This window comes from Lygodium microphyllum, chromosome 3, assembly GCF_053477565.2.
Source record: "Lygodium microphyllum isolate KBCC chromosome 3, Lygodium_microphyllum_v1.1.10, whole genome shotgun sequence".
Taxonomy (NCBI): domain Eukaryota; kingdom Viridiplantae; phylum Streptophyta; class Polypodiopsida; order Schizaeales; family Lygodiaceae; genus Lygodium; species Lygodium microphyllum.
This window is the reverse complement of record NC_141137.1, coordinates 138,157,511-138,184,391: the sequence shown is the minus strand read 5'-3', so window position 1 is coordinate 138,184,391 and position 26,881 is coordinate 138,157,511. Positions and strand designations below refer to the sequence as shown.

At 39.0% G+C, this 26,881-nt stretch overlaps 1 protein-coding gene across 1 annotated transcript in view; it reads left to right on the top strand.

Moving 5' to 3' along the window:
• Positions 1-615: 615 nt before the first annotated feature.
• LOC148038944 (uncharacterized) overlaps positions 616-26,881 on the top strand; it is a 37,799-nt gene continuing 11,533 nt past the window's right edge. The window contains exons 1-2 of the mRNA XM_087675296.1: positions 616-1,044; positions 1,141-1,242. Of these exons, the coding sequence (XP_087531422.1) occupies positions 625-1,044; positions 1,141-1,242 (522 nt within the window). The 5' untranslated portion in view covers positions 616-624. The remainder of the gene's footprint in view (positions 1,045-1,140; positions 1,243-26,881) is intronic.

Here is a 26,881-nt window from a genome sequence, read left to right as displayed (position 1 = left end):
TAGTTTAAATTGATTATTCTAACATTTTTTTTTATCTGTGCAGGTATCGACATTTTCAGGATGAGTCGAGGGATGAGCGATGAGGAGTTTCAGGAGATGATGGCACGCATGTCTCCAGATCAGCTTGCGAGATTCAGAGAGATGGCAGATCAGGAGCTGTCGCATTCTTCGTCAGGGCACTTTGCTAGATCAGCTTCAGCGCAATTAGATGCTTCAGCTTCGAGCAGACGATCTCAACGCTAGCGACTTGGGCCAGAGGGAGGGACTACGACTGCAGGAGGATCAGGGGGGTGCTGCTGTGGAGACACGGACGCGGTGTCTCCTTCTCGTCGTTCAGCTGGAGCTCAGTCACCTCCAGGATTTGTCACACCTGTGGGGACGTCCACTCCAGTTACTCCGGCTTTTGCGCAGCCGTCGGCAGATGTCACGCCTTTTGGTGGCACTCCTTTTGGTGGCACCCCTTTGAGTGGCACTCCGGGAGAGGGTACCCCTGTTGGTACACCGGATGTACAGGGGTCTCCTGGATATGCCCAGGAGCGTGGACGGAGATGGGAGAGGGCCCATACAAGGCACACTCCTAGGGATTATGGATACCTAGTGGATGGCAGGTCAGGAGCCATCATCATGAATGATGAGGGGAGGAGGGTGATGGCTCGCATGAGGGAGTTGTGCCAACAAGTTTTTCGGCACAACGTCCTTGATCATTGGAGGAACATACCGGAGGGGAGCAAGGAGTACATAGTAGCATCCTTGCACGAGGAGTTCTCGGTGCCAGCCGCAGTGGATAGATTCTCTACGGGCTGGATGATGGATTGCATGCGTGCATACATGTCACATAGACGATCCGACGCACGCAAGGCAATCAAGAGTGGGGCTCCAAAGCCCGAGTGGTTAGATGCAGACGACTGGTGCCGATTGAGGAAGGAGGCTACAAATTCGCCAGGACGTTGGAGTCAGCAGCGGGAGGCGGCGAGGGCACGAATCGAGGCCGGATCGGTACATCATCTTGGGAGTGGCGGCCACAGGACATATTTGGAGGACTTTGTAAGTTTCTCTTTTGTTTTGCTTATTTGTTTTTTTGAGATATTCTTTGTACTGACAATCATGTTTCTAACAGTTAGCATTTTGCTTTCTTTGCAGCACTCCATTACAAATCGCGATCCGCAGGGCCTTGAGACTCGATATGCAGAGAGGCACGGTCTCAGATCATTGATCGACCGATTGTATAGATGCAGCGGCCCAGTAAGTCACTCATCTTTCTTGTCCGTAGTTACCATGAGATATTTGAATGCATTATTGTATGGTGGATTGATATGTTGTTTCTTTTTCTGCAGAATCCGTTTGATGCTCCTTTGCAGCAGGAAGAGCTTTCGGGGGACGACAATTTGTAGCTCGCCCTTGGATCCTTAGAGCTCACATACCTTTAGTTTTTAGTTGCCCGATCTATGTAGAAATTTTCTATGTATTAGTGATATTGTTTTATGATTGTACCAATCGCATTTTATGCGATATCATGTATTTATTTCATCTATCAGTTTTATGATTTCAGTATACATTCTTTTTGTTTGCAAACACTTTGTATGCAGCAGTGCATAAACTATTTTTTCTGTTACCGTCGCTATTTGCGTCGCAAATTTACTGCACGCGTCACTATTGTCGTCGCTATCAGCGTCGCAAATTCTCTGTAACCGTCGCTATATGCATATAGCGACGATTCTGTGGCGTCGTCAATAACGACGCTTTTTGCGACGACGGGGGCAAATTTTGTTGTTTGTATTTTCGTCGCTTTAAACGTCGCTATAAGGTCTATATCTTGTAGTGTGATAGGATCAAAGGTGCATTGTCTAGGTGAGAGATAACCATAGGTGTTCACTTGAAACACTTGAAAGAATAAGCAGTCTGTGGGTCTTGGCGGTTGTCAACCGCATCACCTCTACAATTGCATTTGTTGGTTTCCTTAGTTTTGGACCAAGAAAATGTGATTAGAGGCCTTTGATAGTGTCAAGGACCTCCTAATCATGCTACATTGTTGGCCATCAACACACCTAATGGAAGATCCTCAAGACCATTAGGGATGGCATACCACATTATGCAAGTCCTAAAACTCACAGTAGCATGAAATTATCCAAGTTAGATATAGTTTTTATTTTTAGCTCTAAAGAGACAATCCTTGAGGGACTAAGCTAGCACAATGTGGGGGAGAGGGGGGTTCGATACCATTTTCATATTACTCCATCCCTTTCCCATGCATTGTGTTGGAATCGATCTTAGGGACCCATCCCCCATCCCATCTTGTGGTGTTCCTTCTTATAGTCTATTGCCCCTATACTAATATACATTGTTAAGGTCCACATGACCACCTTGCCCTTCTATTTTGTAGAGTAATAACATAGAAGTTGATATAGTTGTCCATTTATTTTTAGATGGATTCTATGAAGATGTAGGGAATGTAGTCTCAAAAACCTATCAATAGGGAAGCCACTCCAAAAAAGGTGGTGTTAAAATTTCCTTGTTGAGTTGGACAATATTATCACCAACCACAAGTATCCCAAGTTTCTTCCATCATTGCCTTAGTGGAAGTTTGGATTAAGGCTTCACAAAAATACATTGAGAGGCATGATGCTACATTTGAGGATTGTACATCTACTAGAGAAATTTTTGTAGAGGTGGTCCCCATATGTGCAGATGAATGATGTCTTCACCGAAAATCCCCTTGGAAATTTTTTAGGGTTCCAATAAATATAAAGAAGCCTTAAATTTTTTTTCCCTATGTACAAACTAAAAATTCCATCTCATCCATTATTTTCATAAACTAGTTTGCTTACTATATGTTTGTTGTTAGAAGATGAAGGGAAAGAACCCAAAGAGGATACACAATATATGTAACACTCTATTGAATCCAACTGATGATGATCATCAAGTGGTAAATTTTTCCCCACTGAGAGTGAGAAAACTTCTTGATTGGATATTGATGCTTTGAGAAGGGAGAACACAAAGGGGGTTTGCTTGATGTGCAAGCAATAAAGGAGAAAGATGAGTGATGATGTTCCAATTTCTTCTCAATGACCTTGACTCAATCCCTTTTTAATATTATGGAAGATTATTTCCTAGTCATTATATTACAAAACCTTGAAGAATATGATGAATTTATTGTGGGATATTGGGATGAATATTTATTGGTGGAGTCAAATGTGAAGGATACTAGATTTCACTTTACTACACAAACACTAACTATCATTGACAACAATGTTCTTTGATATGAGGCAACCCTTATCATTGAGGACTTCCAAGAAACACAAAGAAAATCAAATGTACCTCACTTGTGAAAATCATAGAATATGGAGCAAGGAGTTACTTGTTTCTAATGAAAATGAGAAGGCTTGTTTCAAGCTATGGTCATTTGGATAGCATATGGATTTTCATACGAACTTTACCATACATAATTATGTTTCTATTTTATAGCTTATGTTATGTAGCAATGGCTTTTTTTTTGTGTGATTGGAAAAGGAAGGGAGGCTTGGGCAAAGTCTACAGTAGGGCAATATATGAAGAACCTCATCTTTCCAAAGCTCTTCATCATAAATTCTCAAGAAGCACACAAGTTAATGTGTGGGATTAATGATCCAAATCTTCTTAAAGAATATGGAAAAGGGTGGCTCCTTAAATCTAGAAGAACTTTCAATAGTAGAGAAAACATTACAAGTAGAGGATGAAGTTAGGCCATCTTCACAAAGATAACGAATGGAGGGTTGAAATACTATAGTATTGTAATACTATTAAAAAAAATATTGGCAAAAATTGAGAACTATTTGATTGTGTAAGAGAATTCACAAAAATAATCAACCATTTCATTGGTAAGGATTTTTAAGAAATTATCCATTGTGGATGATTTATCCCTATAGACCATGCTTAATTACCATACTATGTTTTTTCCAAGATTCCTTTCTTCTTTATCTCTTTAACTTAGGCATTGCTTTGTTAATTTTAGATGTTATTGGTGATTTTTTCATGTTGACTCTATGAATCAGCTTTCTATAGGTCTATTGTTGTACTTATTCTAGATTGTTAGCTTTGACTACTCCTCCAATATATGGTTGAAGTAACTAGAATGAGCTTGATAATGGGTTCTCTCTTTGAGTTGACCAAATGGATGAACTATCATATTTCTTTAGAAACTAAGGGGTGTTTTAATGTAATGTGCTATCAAAGCTTAGGTGAGGTGGATTAGCAAGTCATTTGCAATAACATGTGTGAGACCAATGGGTCTTAACTTGTATGTCAAATGAGGTCTCTGTGACTTGATTGCAAAATTTGACCTTTGTGGGTCTAGTCATTGGTTTAGAGCAGTTGTAATCAAGTCCAAGTTCTGATTATGGTTGCTAGGTGCAAGTAGATTGCACCAACTCTATAGAACAGTAGTCTTAACATGTTGAGGCTTGACACAACGGTATGCTAGCATTGCAAGTAGGACATTTGCAACATATTCAAAGTAAGACTACCAAATGTATCACCAAGATAGTACTTAATGAAAGAAAAGGGGTACTCACATACTCCAATAATGTATTAGAGTGTTTGACAAGAGCCTCTTCCATGGACTTCTTCTGCAAGGTTTGCTTCTTCAAGAGAGTGTTGAGATCAATAGACATTTGAGCTCAACTGCAAGGTCTTATTATTGTTGTGGCTGTGACTAGGACTAGGTTATAAGAAGAGACAAAATCTTGCATCATCATCTCATCTAAGGTTTTCCAAATGGATGGCGAGATGATGTGCTTATATAAGTACTTGGCCTCTACATCTGCATTAGCCAATAGTTGGCAATGATCATTTTGGAGCACTTTGACTTGCTCTAGAGCCTCGTCTTGCTATTGCACAAGGGCCTTTAGGTTCCATGAGAAAAAGTCATTTGGGATCTTCAAAGGAAGTGCCTATTGAGAAATAAAAGAAGTCCTAGTAGGTGGGGATTCTTTGGGGAGCTTCATCGTCATTGAGGAGATGATGGGCTCTTCCTTGATTACATTCTTGCCTTTACAAGTTAGGGTTAGCATAGGGTGATTCTAGGTTGTGCAAAGGGTGTTTGCAAGGCATGCTCCCTTTCCTCTTACATCTTAACTCCACATATGAGAACAAATCTAAGACTTTATCTACCTTGAGGTGCAACACCTATGGCGCTTATACTGGTAGGTAGAGCTATTGTTGCTTTGCCTAGCTCAGACACACCTTCAAGAACAAGGGTTTGGGTGAAGGTAATAGCCTCCTACTAAAGTGTGGTTACCAAGCCTATGTGATAGAAGGAAAGGTTTTAGGGGCAGAAGAAGTGGGACCAGTGGCTTTAGGGTTATCAATTAGCAGGGCGAGGGCCATCAAAGTGAGCTTGGTTAAAATTGGGCATCAACTTTTGGATCTTTTGGATGCATTAGGGGCGATAGCTAGGAATAGTGATCAGTGAGTGTAGCTAGAATTTTTGCACTACTTCATCCCAAGTGTCCCAGAGTTCTACCTAGAAGCTCACTTGCAACTTCTACAATACTTCTAGATCAATGGCCACCAAGTTGGCTAGATTGGTGAGAGTAGCCAGTTATCCGTGCAAAAATGCCAAATCCATTTTTGCTCATTAGACTTGGTCCTAGATGGAGTGCACCATGTCTAAGATAGTCTCTCAACAACAGGATTGAAGATGCTATTACTTCTCTAGAAGCTCTTACTATGCTATTGAATATGGGCTTATAATGCCTAATCCTCCAATCGCACATGCTTCATTTTTGTCACGGTCAAACTCTACTAGGATGATGGAAGAAATGGGCTATGTGATCGGGGTGGCCATTGGAAGCACTTGGATGGCAATTGTAGTGTCATTGTTGGCAGTCAATGTGGCTATCTGCCTATGAGTCCTCCTCTTTATTGTGCTTTTGGCCCCAATATGACTAATTAGAAAAGCACAATGAGACTTAAAGTCCAACTTGCTCTAGTTGGAGTTGGAGGGTATTACTTCTGAGGTGGTGTGGGAAGTAGCCTAGAGGATGACATGTATGTCTTTCTTGATATCCTCTTTTGGACATTCCACAGAAGCGTAGTTTGCCTCCTCCTATATAATATTGGGCCGTCCATCTTTTTCAGCATGTGCAATAACCTTTGGGGATGAAGGGGAGGGGTGGTTAGCATCGGTTAGCATCACTGGGTGAGAAGAGTGCAAAGTAGTCGAAGACTTGTAAAAGAGACGGTTTTAGTGAAAAATAAAAGGGTCGTGAATCAAGAAACTTGAGTTTTCCTAGATGCATTTCAACACCAGGAGTCCAAGCAAGTGTTCATTCGTTAATCTGAGTCTGTTTGGCCTCCCATTTAATGGTCACAATGTTTGGCGTCATGAAGCAACTATTGGATCTGGAAGCTAGAAAGCATGTCAGGGAGGCCAAGGTGATACATTTTGATGCTAGAAACTATCTAGTTGGATCACGATTCCCAGGTGGTTTGCCCCTCCGTCGAGGTTGAAACCACTTCAGGTCAAGTGTGAAAATGTAAAGTTAGAACTAGATAGTTTGTAGTTTATGCTTCAACCATGGTTAGAGACAAAAAAACTAAAAAAAACTCATGAGATAGGGAATATATATTTTTTAGCGCCTCTTTCTCGTATTAAAATTTTGATTTTTCTTGCCTGTGTCAATCTTCTCCATCCTTTGGGGCTTGAGATCCCTCGATTCTTTCCCATCTATCACTTCAATTCTCATGCAAAATAATGTAGCAAATGAAAAGATCCATTTTGAGTATTTCTCTCTCCTATTTCTCTCTCCTCTTTGTTCCTTGTTCATATGATTGCATATGAGAGAGAGAGGGAGGATTGATTTGATGAATCCGTTATGGACAATGGTTCAAAAGCGTAATGGCACCTAGATCAAGTGATTTGGATGCATCAATGGGCTAAAAAATAGCTTCAATGGCTCCATTTCCTCGAAATATGAGATGTACGTATGTGAATTTTAGAGTAAGTAATCTTTATTTAATTTTTATGATAAATCATTGGTGCATATAATGAAAATATAATTGGAAATTACTGAAATATGTTAATCAATATTTGTAATTTTAAAAATTTATTCATTTTCTTTCCCGTATATTAAAAATAGTAAAATCACAAAATTCAAAACATGAATTTTAATGGAAAATGGCATTGTTTTTAGATTTTGGAGATCGAATGATATTCACATGGCATAAAAATGAGTATGTTGATGAATCACACTTCATATACATCGTACAAATAACAAAACTAAGAAAATCAATAATTTATTGTATAATGAAGGTAAAGTATGAGGGTTTGCCTCAATTTACCTTTATTTATATATTAGAGTGCATATTTAGGACTTGTTTGTATATAGGCAAGAAATCTAAATGTAAACGGTAGGGGATGTGGGCCTAAAATAATACACATTTAATTAAGTTGCTGATTTCTTTTCATATCTTAGCATATAGGCCGTGGTTCACATCAGTTTTAAGAGGTTCAGTAGTAGCAAGGGTTAGCCTGATGCTATTTCTTGGAGCAATGCATCCTGATGTTAGTAGAAAGAAATCATGAAAAGATTGTTTGTAAATTTAACATTGGCTAGTTTCTAGTTAAATTATTTGAGCAAAAAGTGTCACATACTTTGTATATGCAATCTAAATATGGTATCAGAAGATAAATTCCTCCATTCATTGTAATTGTGTGTCTTTGTGGTGATGACAAACATTGAGAGTGTAAGATTTCCCTTTGCTATAGGATAGTGCAATGTCTTGGGAAACCAATTAAGTGGGGAATATATACAGTCTCTTGAACCATCACATTTATATTATGAGAGGACTCTACTATGTTCATATTCTATATGTAAGATGACGCATCTTGGGGCCAATCCCCAAGGTGTTGGAGAGCCGTAGGAGCCACAATATTCTACTGGAGGAGCTCTTTATGTATGTGAATTGAAGTGTTGATCACCTTGTATGTTTGGATACTCTCTTTGTTGGAGTTGGGAAGGGAAAAATCATCTGACTACAAATCGATACAAATGCATGATTTATTTAGAGTAGTGTATAACTTTTAGATTCTCCTAGTTGCAAGGCCGTGAGGTTGGCTTGTGAGCCTTGTGAGCATAGGAGGCCTACTGAGTAGAGCCCTAGAGCCATTATTGGGCTTGATTTAGGTCCAGATTGACAAGAGACTTCATCTCTTCTTGTGTAGCAAGCTCCCACTTTCTCTTATTTTCACATGATTGTGCCTCTCTAAATGTTAGAGGGTCATTCTCTTTAGCTAACAAAATGCAATCCAAAGATGGATGAAACCTCTGTGGTTGCCTTTTGACACATGTAGACCTTCTTACCCAATGACATATATTGTCAGATAATGAGCCTACATCCTGAGGTATGTGCACACCATCACTAGGTGACTAATTTTCAGCATTTCCTTGTTGTTATAACCTATTTTTAGCATGTTATTCTTGTTGTCCTATTCCATCCTCTGCAGCTATTTAGTGTCCATTATCCTTCAGCTATAGCACAATGGGTTGCTACTCATTTTCAACATCAATAGGAACAAAATCTTCAACTAATGTGGCCGACTGAATGGCTGGTTGTTTGTGCTGAGATTTGATCTTCTTTTTGTCAAGCTCACCTTATGTAGCATGTTTGAGCAATTTTGCCTCATTAAATAATATGTATTGGCTACGTACTATCTTCCTACCCTGCGGAAGCCAAGCTCTATAGCCCATCTCTCCCTCATCTCTATATCCCATGAATATGCCCTTGATGGATTTCATGTCTAGTTTGGTCATCTGATCTACAAGTATATGCACAAAGGCATTACAACCAAAGACATGCAAATGGTCATATGAAGCAAGTTTCTAAGACCAAATCCCTTCAGGAATGCCATTTTCCAATGCATGATTTGGAGAGTGATTTCATACATGAATTGCAAAGTTAAGAGCCTCTCCCCAAAATTAATGTGGGAGATAAGCTATGGATAGCATGCATCTAACTCTCTCATAAAGTGTACGATTGTATCTTTCAACCATGCCATTTGATGCAGGATTATAAGGGGTTATCAACTCCCTCTTAATGCCATGCATCTCATAAAATTTTTTGAACTTATTAGAAACATACTCTCCCCTTTTATCCATTCTTATAGCGTTTAACTTAAGCCCTTTCTGTGTGGTAACAAACACATGAAACCTTTTAAAAACATCCAACGCTTCCTTTTTGCTCTTTAACACATATACCCATGAATTTCTATTGAAATCATCAATAAAAGTGACAAAGTATCATGCATAACCATATGAATTAATATGTATAGTGCACACATCAGAGTGTACTAAATCAAGATCATTGGACTTCTTAATGACACCAAAGTAATAAGGATACTTCACATGTTTCCCATATATGCAATCGTTACAAAATTCAAGACCAGAGCCTTTTATGTCAAATATCCCTAAAAGAGGAGAGAACTTGAAGATGTTTTTGGCTCATATGGCCAAGTCTTTTGTGCCAAATTTCCATTTGTGAATGAACTTTATCCACAACCAAAGAACTTGCCAGGTAATACTTTACAATGAAAATAATATGAAGCCCCCCTTTTTCTACCTTTAACAATCAGCGTAGAGCCCTTCTGGACCTTCCAAGTTCCACCACTAAAGGTAGTAAAATACCCTCTTACATCAAGCTACCCAACGGACAATAGACTTTTCCTTATGCCAGGTGCATATCTAACATCTTGTAAAATTAGCTCTTGTTTGTTTTCAAGGACCAAGTGAATGGTACCTACACCCTCTATCTCACATACATAGTTGTTGCCCAAGTAAACCTTTCCTAGGAAACGTGCATTGTATGTAGAAAATGATTCCAAAGAAATGGAAAATTGCAACAAGGGAATTATGCATCTTCTAGTAGACAGGGTGATGACAGAAATGAGCATTTGTTTATGGTGCAGTACATGACCAATTCTGTAACAAGTGTAGAAGAAAGCAACGATGTGTGGTATGTTGACTCAAGTGCATCAAACCACATGACATGTCATGCAGAATGGATGCAGGATGCAAGGAAAATTAAAAAACCAGGATTTGTGGAGACTGGTGATGATACTCCACATCCTATTGTGCAGATTGGAAGAATAACTTTGTCTATGCAGGATGGGAAAAGGAAATACCTGTCGGATGTATTTCATGTCCCGAATATCACCAAGAACCTGGTTTCTGTTGGTCAAATGGTTGAGTAGGGCTTGCAGGTTAGATTTAATCCTCATGGATGCTTTGTTGAGGATATGAAAAATAAAAGTCACTTGATAGAAAAAGGAAAGAAGAAGGGCAGAATGTTTACGTTGGATGCAGACATGCCTGAATTGAGTGTAGCAATGTTTGCACATGGGACCGGTGTAGTTGTAGATATTGATATCTGGCATAAATGCATTGGTCATGTTAATGTATAGCGACTTAAATCAATGCAAGCCCAAAATATTGTTGCAGGATTGCCTAAATTCAAGGTTGTAGAAATGCATAAGGTATGTGAAGCCTGCCAATTTGGCAAACAGGCAAGGAAACCATTTCCTAGACATGTTCAAGAGAGTAAGAAGCCATTGGAATCAATCCACTCTGATGTGTGGACTACTAAAGCTACATCTATTGAAGGCTGTCATTATTTTGTCACTTTTATTGATGAATATAGCAGAAAAGTTTGGGTGTATTTTATGAAAAAGAAAAGTGAAGTTTTTGGGCATTTCAAAACTCTTAAAGCTATGGTTGAAAAAGAAACAGGCCTGCAAATAAAATGCCTAAGGTTAGATGGAGGGGGAGAGTACCTCTCAAATGAGTTTGCAAGGTTCTTATAGGAGCATGGCATAAAGCAACAATATTCATGTAGTCATACCCCACAGCAGAATGGAATTGCAGAAAGAAAAAATAAGCATATTGGAGAGGTATCTCGTGCCATGCTCAATGAAAAAGACTTGCCAGATTTTTACTGGGCTGAGGCAGTTGCTATAGCAGTCTACATAATGAACAGGACTCCCACTACAGCAATACATGGCATGACTCCAGAGGAGAGGTATACTGGTAGGAAACCAGATATTTCTCATTTGAAAATTTTTGGTTGCATTGCCTATGTTCATGTGCCAGATGAGTTGAGATCCAAGCTGGATCCAAAAGCTAAGAAGTGCATCTTTATTGGTTCCAAGTTGGATGAAGAAAAATGGGAGAAAGCCATGGATGAAGAAATGCTACATGGGAATTGGTACCTTTGCCTAAGGATAAGAATGCAATTGGTTGTAAGTGGGTTTATAAGGTGAAGCACAATGCATATGGTTCTGTGAACAGATACAAGGCAAGATTAGTAGTCAAGGGGTATGCACAAACATATGGCATTGATTATGAAGAAACATTCAGTCCGGCTGCAAGGATGGCAACCGTAAGAGCAGTCATTGCTATGGCTGCATCAAAGGGATGGTCTTTACATCAGATGGATGTAAAGAATGCCTTCTTGCATGGTGATTTGCAAGAAGAGGTCTATATGGAGCAGCCACCAGGTTATGTGCATGATGTTCATCCTGAGTTTGTTTGTAGGTTGAAGAAAGCCTTGTATGGCTTGAAGCAAGCACCTAGAGCATGGTCTGACAAGATAGGACAGTATGTTGTCACTATTGGCTTTCAGATTTCCAAGGCAGATTTCTCACTTTATGTGAGAAAAATAGAGAAAGGTATTATGCTACTTGTCATTTATGTTGATGATTTGATTATCATAGGTGATAGTGATGAAGATATCCTTCATGTGAAAATGCTATTGAAGCAGAAGTTTGAGATGAAGGATTTGGGAGAGCTGTGTTATTTCTTGGGCATTGAGGTGATTAGATCACCATGTGGGATATGGCTCTTGCAGGGGTAGTATGGATTGGACATGCTATCCAAATATGGGATGATAGGCTGTAAGCCTATTTCAGTTCCTTTGGAGCAGAATGTGAAGCTGAGCGCAGATGCACGTGAGCTTCTCGAAGACCCTACTATGTACAGATGCATAGTAGGAAGTTTGATTTATATGACTATTACCAGGCCATATTTGAACTATGCCGTTGGATTGGTAAGTCAATTTATGCAGGCTCCAAGGAAACCACATTTGGATGCGGCTAGACGCATACTCAGGTATGTGAACTCCACATTGCAGTATGGACTATTTTATGAGACTGGGGTTTAGATATAGTTGCATGGATACACTGATGCTGATTGGGCTGGTAGTATTTCCAATAGACGATCTATCAGTGGATATGTATTCTCTTTTGGGAGTGCTGCAGTCACTTGGAGCAGCAAGAATCAGCCCTACAGTTGCATTGTCGAGCACAGAGGCTGAGTACACGGGTGCAGCAATGGCTGCATGTGAGGTAGCTTGGTTGCATAAGATACTTTATGATATGCATCAACCTACAGATGAGCCAGTTGTCATTTATTGTGACAACATGAGCAGTATACACTTGGCAAATAACCCAGTCTATCATGCTAGAACAAAGCATATTGAAGTGCATTATCACTATGTGCGGGAGAGGGTTTTACTAGGTCTTATTGATCTAGTTTATGTCAGCACAGAGGATCAGATAGTTGACATATTCACGAAGGCATTGGGCACAGAGAAGCTGCGCAAGTTCAGAGACCTGCTTGGTGTGCATGAATTGGGATTGAGCTCGAGGGGGAGTGTTGAGATATCGAGCTCCACTCGTGATATGTCAGGGTGACCGTTGTGCATTTATGTCACCGACTTGTTAGCTGCAGATGCGGTTGGTACACCGCCCATGAATAATAGCTAGATGATAGCTATCCTTATCTACTCTAGTTCATGGCTCAGTTAGTATGCCACCTTAGTCAGTTGAGTTTGGTTTGAGACCCATATATAGGGTTCTTCTATTTCTCTGTACGTGTGTTCTTTTTGGCTTACACAACTAAGAAGAGGAAAACTGTTTTCAGCCTCCACCTGTGTGTGTATTCCCCCATTGTGTAAGTGAGAAAGCTACAAGTGAGACTCCTTCCTTCTCTCCCATAATCTTGACATGTAGATCGTGTAGTTTGGATGCATTAGTAGGAAATAGTGTCAGTGGCTCCATTTTCTCAAAATAGGAATGCATATATGCGAATTTTCAAGTAAGCGAATCTTATTTAGTTTTTATGATAAATCATCAATGCATATGATGGAAAGATGATTGAAAATGGTTGAAATATGTTTGTTGATATCTATAATTTCAGAAATTCATTCATTTTCCTTTATGCGTATTGAAAATAATAAAACCGCAAAACTCGAAACACGGGATTTAATGGAAAATGGTATTGTTCTTGGATTTTGGGGATTAAATGGTGTTTACATGGCATGAAAATAAGTATGCTGATGAATCACACTTCACACAAGTCATTAAATTTAAAAAAACTCATAAAAATCAATCATGTATGTTAAAATAAATTAAAAAATAATGAAAAATAGTCAAATAAAGAGAGAAAATTAGTTTTTGTACGTTAAAAATTACCAAAGATTAGGAGAATGATTGTGATTGTGTAATGAAGGAAAAGCATGAGGGTTTGCCTTAGCTTGCCTTTATTTATATGTTAAAGTACATATTTAGGCTTGTTTGTATGGAATAATTGTAACGAAATTCCCCTACATTTGTGCAAGCAATCTATATTTAAATGGTAGGGGATGTCACGTACATGCCATGATCAAGTGTATGGATTAATTCTTGCTCATGTCATATGAAGCTACATCCATGCGAATGCACCCTTAATAGGACATCCTTGAGCCAACCATGAGAACCGTCTCTTGCCATGTTATCATAGAATCTTCTAGAAGATATGCCATGTCATCACTTGCAGCATCAACGATGTCATCATGAAACATTCTAGAAGATCTTTAGCTGCCCTCCAACACCTATAAAAGGAGGGGCTCGCCATAAAGCTCCTCAGTCTTCCCAATGCTAGTCTTGGGAGCTCGAGTCCAGACCTCAATGTAAGTAACTTCAAGTTTTAGTTCTAGTTTTTTTTCTAGTCATGGTATCTAGTCTTCTCTTGTCTTCTATTATATTGTTGTTGTCTTATCACCTTGTAATCTCTTAGTATGAGATCATGTCTAGTGCTATATTGTATTTTGTTCATCCCTATCAAGGGAGATCTTGTAATTTTGATATCTTGTATCCATACCTATGGTCCTAGGTTGTGAGATCCTTCATATCCTATCGAGTCCTGTTGTTTATACCTATGGTTTTTGGGTTGTGGGATTTTTCGTATCTTGCTAAGTTATCATTGTACCTTGTGTCCCTATACATGGGATTATCTTGAAATCATAATTCTTATAACAAATCTTGCATCTAGTCTAGTCTCTTGAGCACTGTCTAATGCTCCCATAACAACTTGGCAAGACTACTTTCTAGCCCTATTGAGCATCATGGAGGCAACCCATGAAAGAATTGTGGCCTGCCTTCAAAACCTCGAACAACAAATTCAAGGCTTGAATGGACGAAAAGTGCAAATTCAAATAGAATAGCTTAAGCATCTAGGCCCTATGCTTCAAGAGATACCAGACAAGATTTGAGACTTGCAAAACAACAAAGGAAGCGATCTGATGATTCTCCTTGTTTATCAACCCCCAACAAGAAGAGAACCCAAGATCAGCATGCCAAAGAAGTTCAATAGTAACGTCCATTTGAAGTTTAAGGGATTCTTGCAAGAGGTAAAGCTCTATATTTGTATGCAATCCGCGATAAGTATCCAGATGATGCTTCCAAGGTGGGACTCATTGGGACTTTGCTTTGTGGTCAAGCTTTATCATGGTTCACCCCAATCTTGGAAAATAAAATGCTAGTACTTCATATCTATGAGGCATTTCTTTGTGAGCTCACTTTCACATTTGGAGATGCAAACATTGGTCAAGTAGTAGAAGCAAAACTTCAAAAGCTATGATAAGGTAACTGCCTTGTCTTTGCTTATGAATTTGAATTTAGGAAATTAATTTTTGACCTCACTTAGCATGAGGAGTATTTTATTAGCCAATTCAGATGGGGTCTTTGAGATGATATCAAGGACCTCATGCTCACTATGCTTGAGGCAAAAACACTCAATGATTATATCATTCAAGCCATGGAGTGTGATAATAGATTGTTTGAGACGAAGCAAGAAAAGTGAGAAGAATTAAGGCCTTGCCAATGGAACCCGGCCCTAATCAGAGACCCAATCATAGAAGAAACCAAGCCCGAACCAATACAAATAGATAATACCAAATTCCAACCCTTGACCCCACAAGAAAAGCAAAGCAAAAGAGAGAATCATCTATGCTTATGTTGTGGAAACCGTAGACATATCACCCTAAATTGCTCAAATAAGAGGGCCATTTTTAGGAGTTGTTGCAACCATCCTCGAGTAGGAAAACAAGGATGTCCAATTGTAAATGAGACAGTACAACTAGACCTTGATAATATAAGAAATGGTCTCTTGATCCTAGCCACACCCATGGAAACTTTCCTTGTCACAGTTTAGATTATCCTACCAAGAAAAACCCTTTCCCTAAAATCCCTCCTCGATTTTTGGGCCTCCACATGTTTCATTGATGATGGATTTGTAAATAGATACCAGATTCCAATACTTCAAAAGACCCATCCTGCACAAACTAAAGTCGTGGATGGAAGACCTCTAGCATCTAGAGATATTACCCAAGGAAACCACACTGCTCTTGGTAACTCTTGGTGATCACAAATCTCATGTATGGTTTAATGTCATATCCAGTCCCACAAATTCAATCATCCTTGGGATGCCTTGGCTAAAGAAACATAACCCATAATTGATTAGGTTAAGAACCTACATGATATATCATATACTAGCTCAATAATCTAGTAAGGATGAGCTTGCCAAGTTAATATCAAGAATTCCAAGATGTCTTTGAAAAAAAGAATGTAGATGTCTTGCCCAAACATAGACCATATGATTGTGTTATAAAACTCCATGAGGGGGCTCAACCACCTTTTGGATCCATCTACAAGCTAGTCCTTGATAAACTAGCTAAACTATGCAAGAACGTTGATGAGAAATTATCCAAGGGATTCATTAGGCACTCAAAGTATCCTATTGGAGACCCAATTCTATTTGTGAAGAAGAAAGATGGTTCAATTCAAATGTGTGTGGATTATTGAGGACTCAATAAGATAATAGTGGAGAATTGATATCCTTTACCCTTGATACCAAGGCTCTTGGAACACCTTGGAAAAGCCAAGATTTTCACAAAGATTGATCTATGAGGAGCTTAAAATCTTGTACGAATCAGAGGAGATGAATGGAAGATAGCCTTCAGCACAAGGTATGGTCACTTAAAGTATGTTGTTATGCCATTTGATTTCACCAAGGCTCTTGCAGTGTTTCAACATATGATGAATGATATCTTGTGAGAGCATCTAGATGATTTTGTAGTTATATACTTTGATGATATCTTGATATTCTCAAAAGATCCAAAGGAACATGAGCACCATGTGAAATTAGTTTTGGAAAATCTCAAAGAAAAAGGACCATATGAAAAACTTGAAAAATGTTTTTTCCATCAGACAAAAGTGAAATTCTTGGGGTACAATGTCTCCTAGAGAGAAATCTTCATGGATCCCAAGAAGATCGAGACTATTCTTGACTGGCAAACACCCACATGTGTTTGTGATGTCCAATTTTTCCTTGGCTTTGCCAACTTCTACAATATATTTATCAAGTATTACTCAAAGATAGTCACACCACTCACCAGAATCAAAGAAAACTCAAAGTTCTCATGGACCCTAGAAGTCGAGAAGGCCTTCCAAACCCTAAAGATTGCTTTCACCACTACCCCAATCCTAGTTCACCTAGATCCTACCAAGCCATTTTTCTTCGAGACCAATGCATCAGACTTTGCCTTAAGAGCCATCTTATCCTAGCATGGAGATGATGCTCATATGCACCTAGTGGCATTCCACTCAAGGAAGTCCTCCCCTCTAGAGATAAACTATGAGATCCATGACAAAGAACTCCTTGCCATTGTAGATGCCTTTGATACTTGGACTCATCATCTACAGGTGCAACCCATTAATTTATTGTCTATAAAAAGCACAAAAATCTAGAATACTTTATGACAACTGGCATTCTCAATTGAAGACAATCCCACTGTAGTAACTTCTTATCTAGGTTGACTTTGTCATCACCTATCACCCAAGACACCAACAATTCCAATGAGATGCTTTATCAAGAAGATCCTACCTTCACCTAAGAAGGGAGAATAATCATTTGATCAACAATGATAAATACTACTTAAGCTAGACCACCTACAGCTAGTAGGTATCTCCAATTGTCACCAAGATGGCCCTATCTCGATCCAATTAATCCATGAAGCCATGTTGCATGATGATCTGGCAAACAATGTCAAGAGAAAAAATAAAATTATGTTTCTATGGATTGTTATACTATAAGGATCTACTTTATATCTCTCCAGGAACATCGATACTCCGTGTACTCCAACAACACCATGACACCCCAGTAAGTCAACAGGACACTTTGGAGTAAATAAGACCTTAGAGCTTATTTCAAGAGATTTTTGGAGGCCCTAGATGTGAAAAGAAGTTAAGGAATATATAAAATCATGTGATACCTACAACAACAAAGCCAAGATACCTCATCATCACAAACCACATGCCTATTAACCTCAGTGAAAATAAAGTAAAAACAAAATTAAAAAGACGCAATGCAATGCGCAAAAAAGGTCCAACTAAAAAAATAGGTGGAAAAAAGGCCAAAAGTCCAAGGGAAATCTTAAAAGTTTAGGGCAAGCACAAAAGATAAAATGTGCACTTTAAATATAAAAAGGCACTCTAAATCTTTGTAAAAGAGTGCTAGGCTCCCTCCTATGCAATTTGTAAATGTAGATGGGCATGGATGAAGGCACAATGCAAATAGAAAGGGAATAGGAAAAGAAGGCCTAGGCTAAAATGGCTAGGCATGTAGAAAAGGGATAGGTACCCAAAGGGAATTAGGGTTAGGGTTTTGTATAAAAGGTCAAAAGTGAATGAAGAATCTCATTCTTGTGTGTAGCCAAAACTAACACACTTGGAGCTTGAGGATCGAGCTTCCTTGAGCTTGCACCTTGGATCATGGAGCTACCGGAGTGCTTGAGGGAGGAGGCAACTCGATCAAGCATAGAGGTAAGCTCATTACACTTATAGGGTGTGAGAGCACGTACAACTATGTGAGAGGTAGCCATTGCACTTGGCTTGAAATACTTGAAATAATAAGCATTCCATGGATGTTGGTGGTCAAGCGAGAAGCTCCCACAATGGCCTTCCACAACCCTTTGCCCATTCTAGCATGACCTTGGTCTTCTCTATCCATGTATTTCATAAAAAAATTTCCTAAATCAGACAAATGACTCTATTCTTGTTGTGGTAGATAGGTTCACAAAAATAGCACACTTTATCCCTATCACTAGGAGCAACTACTAATAAACTCTTCCTCAGATATATTTTCAAATTACATGGACTTCTCGACAACATCATCAACCACATCGAGATCCCTAATTCATATCTAGTTTTTGAAAGAGCCTTTAAAACCTGCTTGGAGTCCAAGTTAACTTGTCCACAACCAATCATCCGTAGATTGATGGTTAAATAGAACGAGTAAATCAATTCTTGAAATAATATATCTGCCGCACCATCAACTACCATTAGAATGATTCATTTGAGCTCTTTCCCTTTGTAGATTTTTGCTTATAATAATAGTATTCATGCATCTACAAGAAAAATCATTTCTTGGCAAACTATGGTGAGCGTCCCAAGATGGATGTACATCTCTCCAATCAAGTTAAGAAACTTGCCACTCAAGATAAAGCTCAACACCTAGCAGATATACGCTAAGAACTCAAGCAACATATCTAAAAGGCTGAAAATTAGTACAAGCACTATGCAAACCAGCATCATCTCCAACATCCAACATACAAAGGCGGTGATAAAGTATGGTTACTTAGGCATAACCTCTAGACAACAAGGCCCTCCACTAAGATAGACCACTAGAGATTTGGGCACTTTACTATTGTAGCCTAGATCAACCCAATTGCTTACCAATTCTAACTTTCCATTACCGTGCAAATCCACCCAGTCTCCCATGTTTCCTTGTTGGAGCCATACCATAGCTCACCACTAAGGGGAGGAAAGATCCAATCCCCTAGCACTTGTCTAGATTAAAGATTATGAAGAATTTGAGGTCGAGCATTTCTTAGACTCAAGGATCTTCCAAGTTTAATTGGAATACCTTGTTCACTAGAAAGGATATGACACCAATGATTGCACTTGGAAACATGCAAAATATCTCCAAAGAGCACCTCTCAAAGTTAAAGAATTTCACAAGAGCAATCCAAAAAAACTTGGACTAAACCACTAAGTTGCTCCTCGAGGAACTCGTCATTAGAGGAGGGTGTGATGTCCCACACATGCCATGATAAAGTGCGGATTGATTCTTGCTCATGCCATATGAAGCCATACTCCATGCAAATGCACGCTTAACAGGACATCCTCAAGCCAACCATGTGAACCTAGCCTTACCATGTTATCATATAACCTTCTAGGAGATATGCCATGTCATCACTTGCATCATCGATGATGTTATCATGGAACATTCTAGAAGATCTTTAACCATCCTCCAACACCTATAAATAGGGGCTCGGCATAAAGCTCCTCAGTCTTGCCAATGCTAGTCTTAGAAGCTCAAGGAGTCGAGATATCCAAGTGAGTGACTTTGAGTTGCAGTTCTAGTATTTGTCTAGTCATGGTATTTAGTCTTGCCTTGTCTTCCATTATACTCGTTGTCTTGTAGTCCTTGTGATCTCATAGTATGAGATCCTACCTAGTACTGTCTTGTATCTCGTTCATCCCCGTTTGAGGGATATCTTGTAGTTCTAATATCTTGTATCCATACCTACAATCCTAGGTTGTGGGGTTCATATCCTATCAAATCCTATTGTTTATAACTACTGTTCTAGGTTGTGGGACATTCTACCTTCTTGTGTCCCTATGTGGAATTATCTTGGAATCAAAATCCTTATAACAAATCTTGCATCCAGTCTAGTCTCTGGAGCATAGTCTAATGCTCCTACAATAGGGGATGTGGGCCTAAAATGGAAAGATATTTGATCAAGTTGCTAATTTCTTTGCATATCTTAGCATATAGGCTATGGTTTGCATAAGTTTAAGAGGTTCAGTGGTAGGGTTAGCCTGGTATTGTTGCTTAGCAATGCGGCACGATGCTAGTGGAAAGAAATTGTAAAAAGATTGTTTCTTCACTTCACTTCACGTTTGCTGGCCCAGCTAGAGCCCTAGGGCCAGCATTGTTGGGCCTATTTGAGGTCTGACAAATAGGTGGTGCATTTTTCGCTAGCCACTAATAGGTGAGAGTTTTCGAATCTTGGTTAATTAGAGACCAAGTGTTCATTGTATGCCAAACAACATTGAGATAGATCCATTATTTCTTGATAGACACCATCAAGCCAATATTCAATGTCAAGTAAGAGCCAAAAGGGCTAGACAAAGAGCTAAAATCATTAGAAGAGATTCTCCTAAGTGTAGTTCTTGACATATTAATATCCTAGGCAGTTCGTCGGGGAGGAGGAAGCTCTAGTTTTTCATTTTCCCCGAAAAGTCAACCCACCTCTAGTGGGAGTATAACCCCATTGATACAAATCCCTAGAGCAAACCCAATCATTATGGTGGCACAACCTATTGCAATACCTATAGGAACACTTGATTGGCAAGCCTTAGGTTTCCCTCTAGCCATTTTTAATGGGTTAGTAGAGGAAGATGTAGAGCTCCACATAAGTGAGTTCCAAAAATTAATGTTCAATTGCCGATTTCAGGAGGATGAAGGACATCTCATGATGTTATTCAATATTTGCAGCCTTTCAAAGAGAGTTTGCCCCTAAGAGAGGTGGTCAGTATTGATTGTGTGTTTTGAATGTGACATGTCAAGAGCCCCACAAGAATGCTCAAGCATATGGCAAGAAGCTAAAACAGGCATTTCACAAATTGGAAACCTCTATTCCCATTCCACATGTTGCTAGATCACAATAATTTTTACATAGATTAGACTTCAACATCCAAGTGCAATTGAGTAGTGTTTCTCTTATTGATATAGACACTGCTATTACATGAGTAGAGGAGGTAGACTCACACTTACAACAAGCAGTTTCGGAGGGGTTTTAGTCGAAAGGTCACTGAGAATTAGAGATAGAAGGAAGTAGAGATAGGAGATGGAAGAGAAGAAAAAGAATAGACAAGAGGTAAACATGATAAAGACAAAGCATAGTGAATTAAATCAATATGTATTGATAGAGCCAGGAATCCCTTGTTCGGCTCTACTCAGAAGCAATCTCCAAGCATTAGATCTCCTGGAGCTCCCTCGTAGACCAAAAATATGCATCAAAACAACAACTTCCTCTGTGATGCTCGGAACCCAAGTCTGATGGCTCCATTGGCTCCAAAGGGGGGTAAAAACCCAAGACATCCTAGGACACCTGGTCCAGAATCTCCCAGTTCACTCCTTCTTCTTCTTCTAGTTCAACGTGTTGTTTTCAGCTTGTCAACTGTGATCGCGATGCGTGGGATTTTGTCCATATTTCTTTTTTATGAAAAATCCAAAATTGACTGAAAAAGCAACTCGCTTTTTGCATGCCATTCTAATCTAGAATCTTTCCTAACTTTTTAGGATTTTTTGCAATAAATAATATAAAAAATAGGCTAAAATTGTCCAAAAATCTAGTATTTTTGGACTATCCATGCCACGCACACTAACTCTAATGACTCATATCACATTGACTCTCTACATAAATAAGAAAGTCGGATGATGATGCACTCCTGAGTTTTTCAAACTATGCCCACGTAGTGGCATGACATCCACCCTCTTTGAACTTGCGCATCCTGTGGTATGTGCCAAAATCCTAGTTGTCACCAAATTCTGGGTCCTCCTCATCCTCTACAACCATATCCTTTGCTTCATCATCTTCCATATCTTCCTGGCTAGCCCTTGTATCATGGCCACTATTTTTTTCCGATTCTGGCAACTCATAGGTAGTAGATTCCCGCCTCTTGAATAATTTGATTATTTTTCCTGCTACCGAAAGTTTTATGGCTATCCCATCTAGCTCATTTAATGCATAAGTAGCATTATCACATGCTTGTCTTATCACATAGGGTCCAAACCATCTTTTGGAAACTTTACGCATGGCACTATGCTGGTTGTCTAAATTGCTATCAAAAACCAATACCCAATCCCCATCTTCTATGGTTCTTGGCCTCAATCTATGTCTTTTGTCAAATTGTTTCTTATTATGTATCCTTACTGCCCTTAACTTTTCAACTGCTGCCTCCATGTCTTCTGACTTTCTTTCCAACTATCTACTAGGCAAGATCAATAACTCCTCTCGATTCAACTCCTCTTCCCAAAGCAGCACACTCCATGTGAGTATCATCTCTTCTATCGACATGATAGGTTTTTTACGATACATCAATTCAACAGAAATATATCCTGTAACAACACTATGAGTTGTTCTGTTAGCCCACAAAGCATAAGGAAGCAATCATGGCCACTCTTTTATCTTCTCTCCACATGCTTTTGCCAATGCCTTCACAATAGGTGGATGACCTCTTTCACTTTTTCCATTTCCTTCAGGGTTATAAGCTTAAGTTAAAGCAAGCTTTATCCCCAACCGTGCCATGAGCTTCATCTACATCTAGCTCACCGACAAAAGATCTCTTCTAAGAGAAAAGTACACACTGCATTTGTTGTCTTAGTACGTAGAGCTCTCCCTTCCACTTGATTAGTCAAGTCTTCACGGGCAAGTACAAGATACCTCATTTTCCAAAGACTTGTAAGCATTGTGACTAAATCCACCACCCACTTAAAATGAAGAGAAAATGGATATGTGGGCTACAATCCATCTCGATGTCTCATAGATGAATACATTTGACATGTCGTACATGTTTCCACAAAGTGAGCAACATCCTTATACATACCCTGCCACCAATATCTTTCTTTGATCTTTGCAAAAGTACCCCAAACACCTCTATGGCTAGCCCATAAGCTTTCATGAAATTCTTGCATAACATTTACTTGTGAAGCTCTATCACCCAAAACTCGTAATGGCATACCCTATTTCTTTTTAGCATATTTCCATAAGTATCCATATTGTAAGAAAAACCCATAATCTTTCCTCTTGATCTTCTTAAGCTCCTCATCTAACCATTCATCTCTCTTTGTTAATGTACTAAGGTATTGACCAATTCTCAGCCACTCTCCCACATATTTGTCTTCCAGAATTACTTCTACACAAGATATAAACATTTCAAGTGTCTTCTCTTTGTTGTCCAAGCTTCTGTTAATGCCTTAGTAACTCCTTGCATTGCTAAATTCATTCTTACGACATCATTTTCAGCCACAAGAAAGTCATCTTTTTCATCCTCATCCATCATCCCATCTTCATTCTCATAGCGTGCCTGAGATAACATGTCTACCAGTGGGTTATCTCTTCCTACAATATGTTGAAATTCAGGGTTCAAAGATTTGATGTATACAATCCTTTGGAGCATAGGAATGTCCGAGGTAGCACAACTAGTAATCATACCTAATACTGGCAATTAATCGATCTCAATGACTACATGAGCACCCATAACATACTCTTTATCACATTTAAGGACTGTGACAATTCCCCATAATTCTCTTTTTACTTGTGGATACCTTCTCTATCGTTCAGTCAATACTTTAGCACCAAAGCAAATTGCATATCTTTTCCCTTCCTCATCATCTTGCCCAATTTCCCATCCAATCATGATTGGTCTTGTATCAATAGTAATAATGATAAGCTTTCCATGTGAATAATCAACCTTTCTCAATGTAGGAGTAGATTTTAAGAGTTGTTTCAATTTCTTCATTACTTTTTGATACTTCCTTTTCCAATGAAATCTTTGACTTTCCTTAGAAGCTGATATAGAGCATCAACTACATGTGCAAAGTGAGGAATCCATATCAAATAGAACACACATGCACCCAAGAATCTACACACCTCTAATACATTCGTGCATACATCTTGCATTCTATCAATCCCATCTATTTTTGCTGGTGATGGTCTTTGCCCATAGGGACCACACATATGCCCAACAATCAAAACCTCTTCAACTCCAAAGATAGACTATTGTCCAAAAAAAGTTAAATGCACCTCTTCTAGACACGTTAGAATCCTCTCACAATCCACAATATGGTCTGCAACAAAGTGTCTCCACCCATGAGCATCCATCTCTTCATTCTTTTCATCCACTGCACACCCTTTGATTGGAACATCATCCAAGAAGGGCATTGACAATTGTGGTATAAAATTCTTGAGTACTCTATTCATAGCATTTGTCATGTGTGCCACTGAGTTCGTTACTCTTTGTGAGATGGTAAACATCCATATTAACCCCAAGGGAGTCTTCATGGTTGTGGTATCCCTGCTTTCAACTACAAGTTGAAACTGATTATACCCCGAGTAAAGATCACCCAAAGAATAGATCGCTCTGCCTGCAAAAGCCTTTGCTAATTCATCAATCACACGACTTGCACACGCATTTCTTATGGTCACTTTATTGACGAGTTGCATGTCTTGAATAAATCTCAAAGCCCCATTCTTTTTGGGCACACTAAACCAACGATTTGAGTACGAGGCTAAAGAGGGCTCCAATATCTTCATGCAAATCTTTTCATTTAGCAAATCCATCAGCTTTGGCAAGTAAGCTTTAGGCACTGGAATAGGCCTCAAGTTCCATGGTACATGTGGCACAGTAAATATTACCATAGGAGAGACAACATTTGGATCCACACAACTTATTTCAGTTGGCTAAAATGCAACTTCCTTTCCATTCCTAGAAAACATCTGTATAAAATAATCTCTTTCAGTAGGCAAAAGAAATCCTTCTACACCAACTTTCAATTCCTATAATGTTTCAGATGTAAAATGATGACCTATATCTTTAGGATCATGTAAGCTTGGTTTCCTTAACACTTTTTCATACAAACCCTTACTTTCTAGTGGAAGTGGCAAAGCAGTTCATTTCACCTTTTTGTCAATGGTCTTATACTTTGTCTCTACAAGTGCTTTAGCCCATTGTAATCCTTCTTACTAAGCAAACAATTCTATAACATCATACATGTCCAAAGAACATACTAACAACACTATGCTTTTAGGCTCATTTTCTACATGTATAGTTGTTGAAATTTCAGCCATAGTAGTGTCATTAATATTCAGCCCATAAAAGATGCATGAAATGCCTTCATTTTTAGCTAACAATCCCAATGCTCTTAGTTCCTTAGTAGCCCGTTTCATAGATATGCGTTCAGCCTTGCACATAGCTTCCATAGGCTTAAACCAACATGAACTATTTGTTGTAAACTGAGAATAACCAATAGTAAATATAGGCTTCATTCCATCAAGAGGCAAGTACATCCTCGAAATAACACTACTGTAGCCTCACATTCCAACATTGCTTAATGAAAATCCAGGTCTTTGAATTCCCATGCATTTGGAGTCAAAGGAGACTCTTGAAGCGTATCATCCCGTTTTCTAGGATGATTATAACAAACAGTAAGTAATTGGACTACTTTCCTCCCATCCTTGCTTCTGACTTGCATAAGCAGAACCATCATCAAGCACCTTTGTTTCCATACGCACTCCTATAATATAGAGGTGTCTCAAAATCACTACATATGAGAAATTATCTTGCACAAAGAATTGTTGCTCCTCTTGTACATCACCAATTATCACTTTTACATTAGGACATGCAGCATAAAGCTCTCCTGAAGAATTATTTGGAGCCCTCATACGCCAACCATGATCAGTGTCCACAGGCCATGCACCATTTTCATAGAATCCACGTTCAATGGCATTAATCTCAGACCCATGGTCAAGTAAAGCAACACAAGGAGTTTCACGTTTCCCTATTTTTACTACCGTTTTAGTGGTAGCCTTGGCCCAATGATTTCTTGTGTAATGACTTTGAAAAATAAATCCTAGAGTCTCTTCCCCATATTGTTGCATGTGCCCTTTCTCTACCATGCATATTGCTACAAGACAATGCATTTTCAGCAACTTTCTTCTCTTTTTCACATGTTATCCACTTATTAGTAGCATCATGCATAGATAATCCAATACTTACTTCATGTTCATATTCAGCCCGAATACCCAACAAACATGTTTTCTCTTCAAATTACAACAATGCACTAGTGTTATCACCAATAAACTGACGCTTTCTCTTAATTATGCCAATTACCTCATCATGAAATTCTTGCTTGGTGATGCCAAGCACCTCTCCCAAGGTGAATTCCACCTTGTTAGAATATCAAGCTCCCATTACTCTTCAGCCAGTCTATCTTTATGTGTGTGACCAACATTAGCTGGATACAGCTGAACATATGTGTGACATTCAATAAGTCGGTGTAGTCAGTGACTTAACCACATTTAGTTTTGGTTTGTCATACCTATGTGTGTAAGTCTCTTTCAGTTAGTATGAAGGAAGAATAATGAAAGAAGAACAACAATGAGCTGAGGCTCATCTTCCACTCCACTTTGTCTCTCCCCCTCTCTTCCAACATGGTATCAAAGCTTGAACGCCTAAAACCTGAAGGCTTGGGAATGGTCATTTGACATCAAGACATCAGATTTGAAGAAAACGTCATCAAAGGAGATTGTACCTGCAGCCCGTTTTTTTGTAGAAGCTTATCTTGCTACAAAAATGGTTTTTGGAGAAATAGACCACCATTTTTGACCATTTTGACATGGTCTACAACTTTTTAGAAGAAAGTTATTTCAAATTCCTCACAGATAAGGTTTGTGAATTACAAGC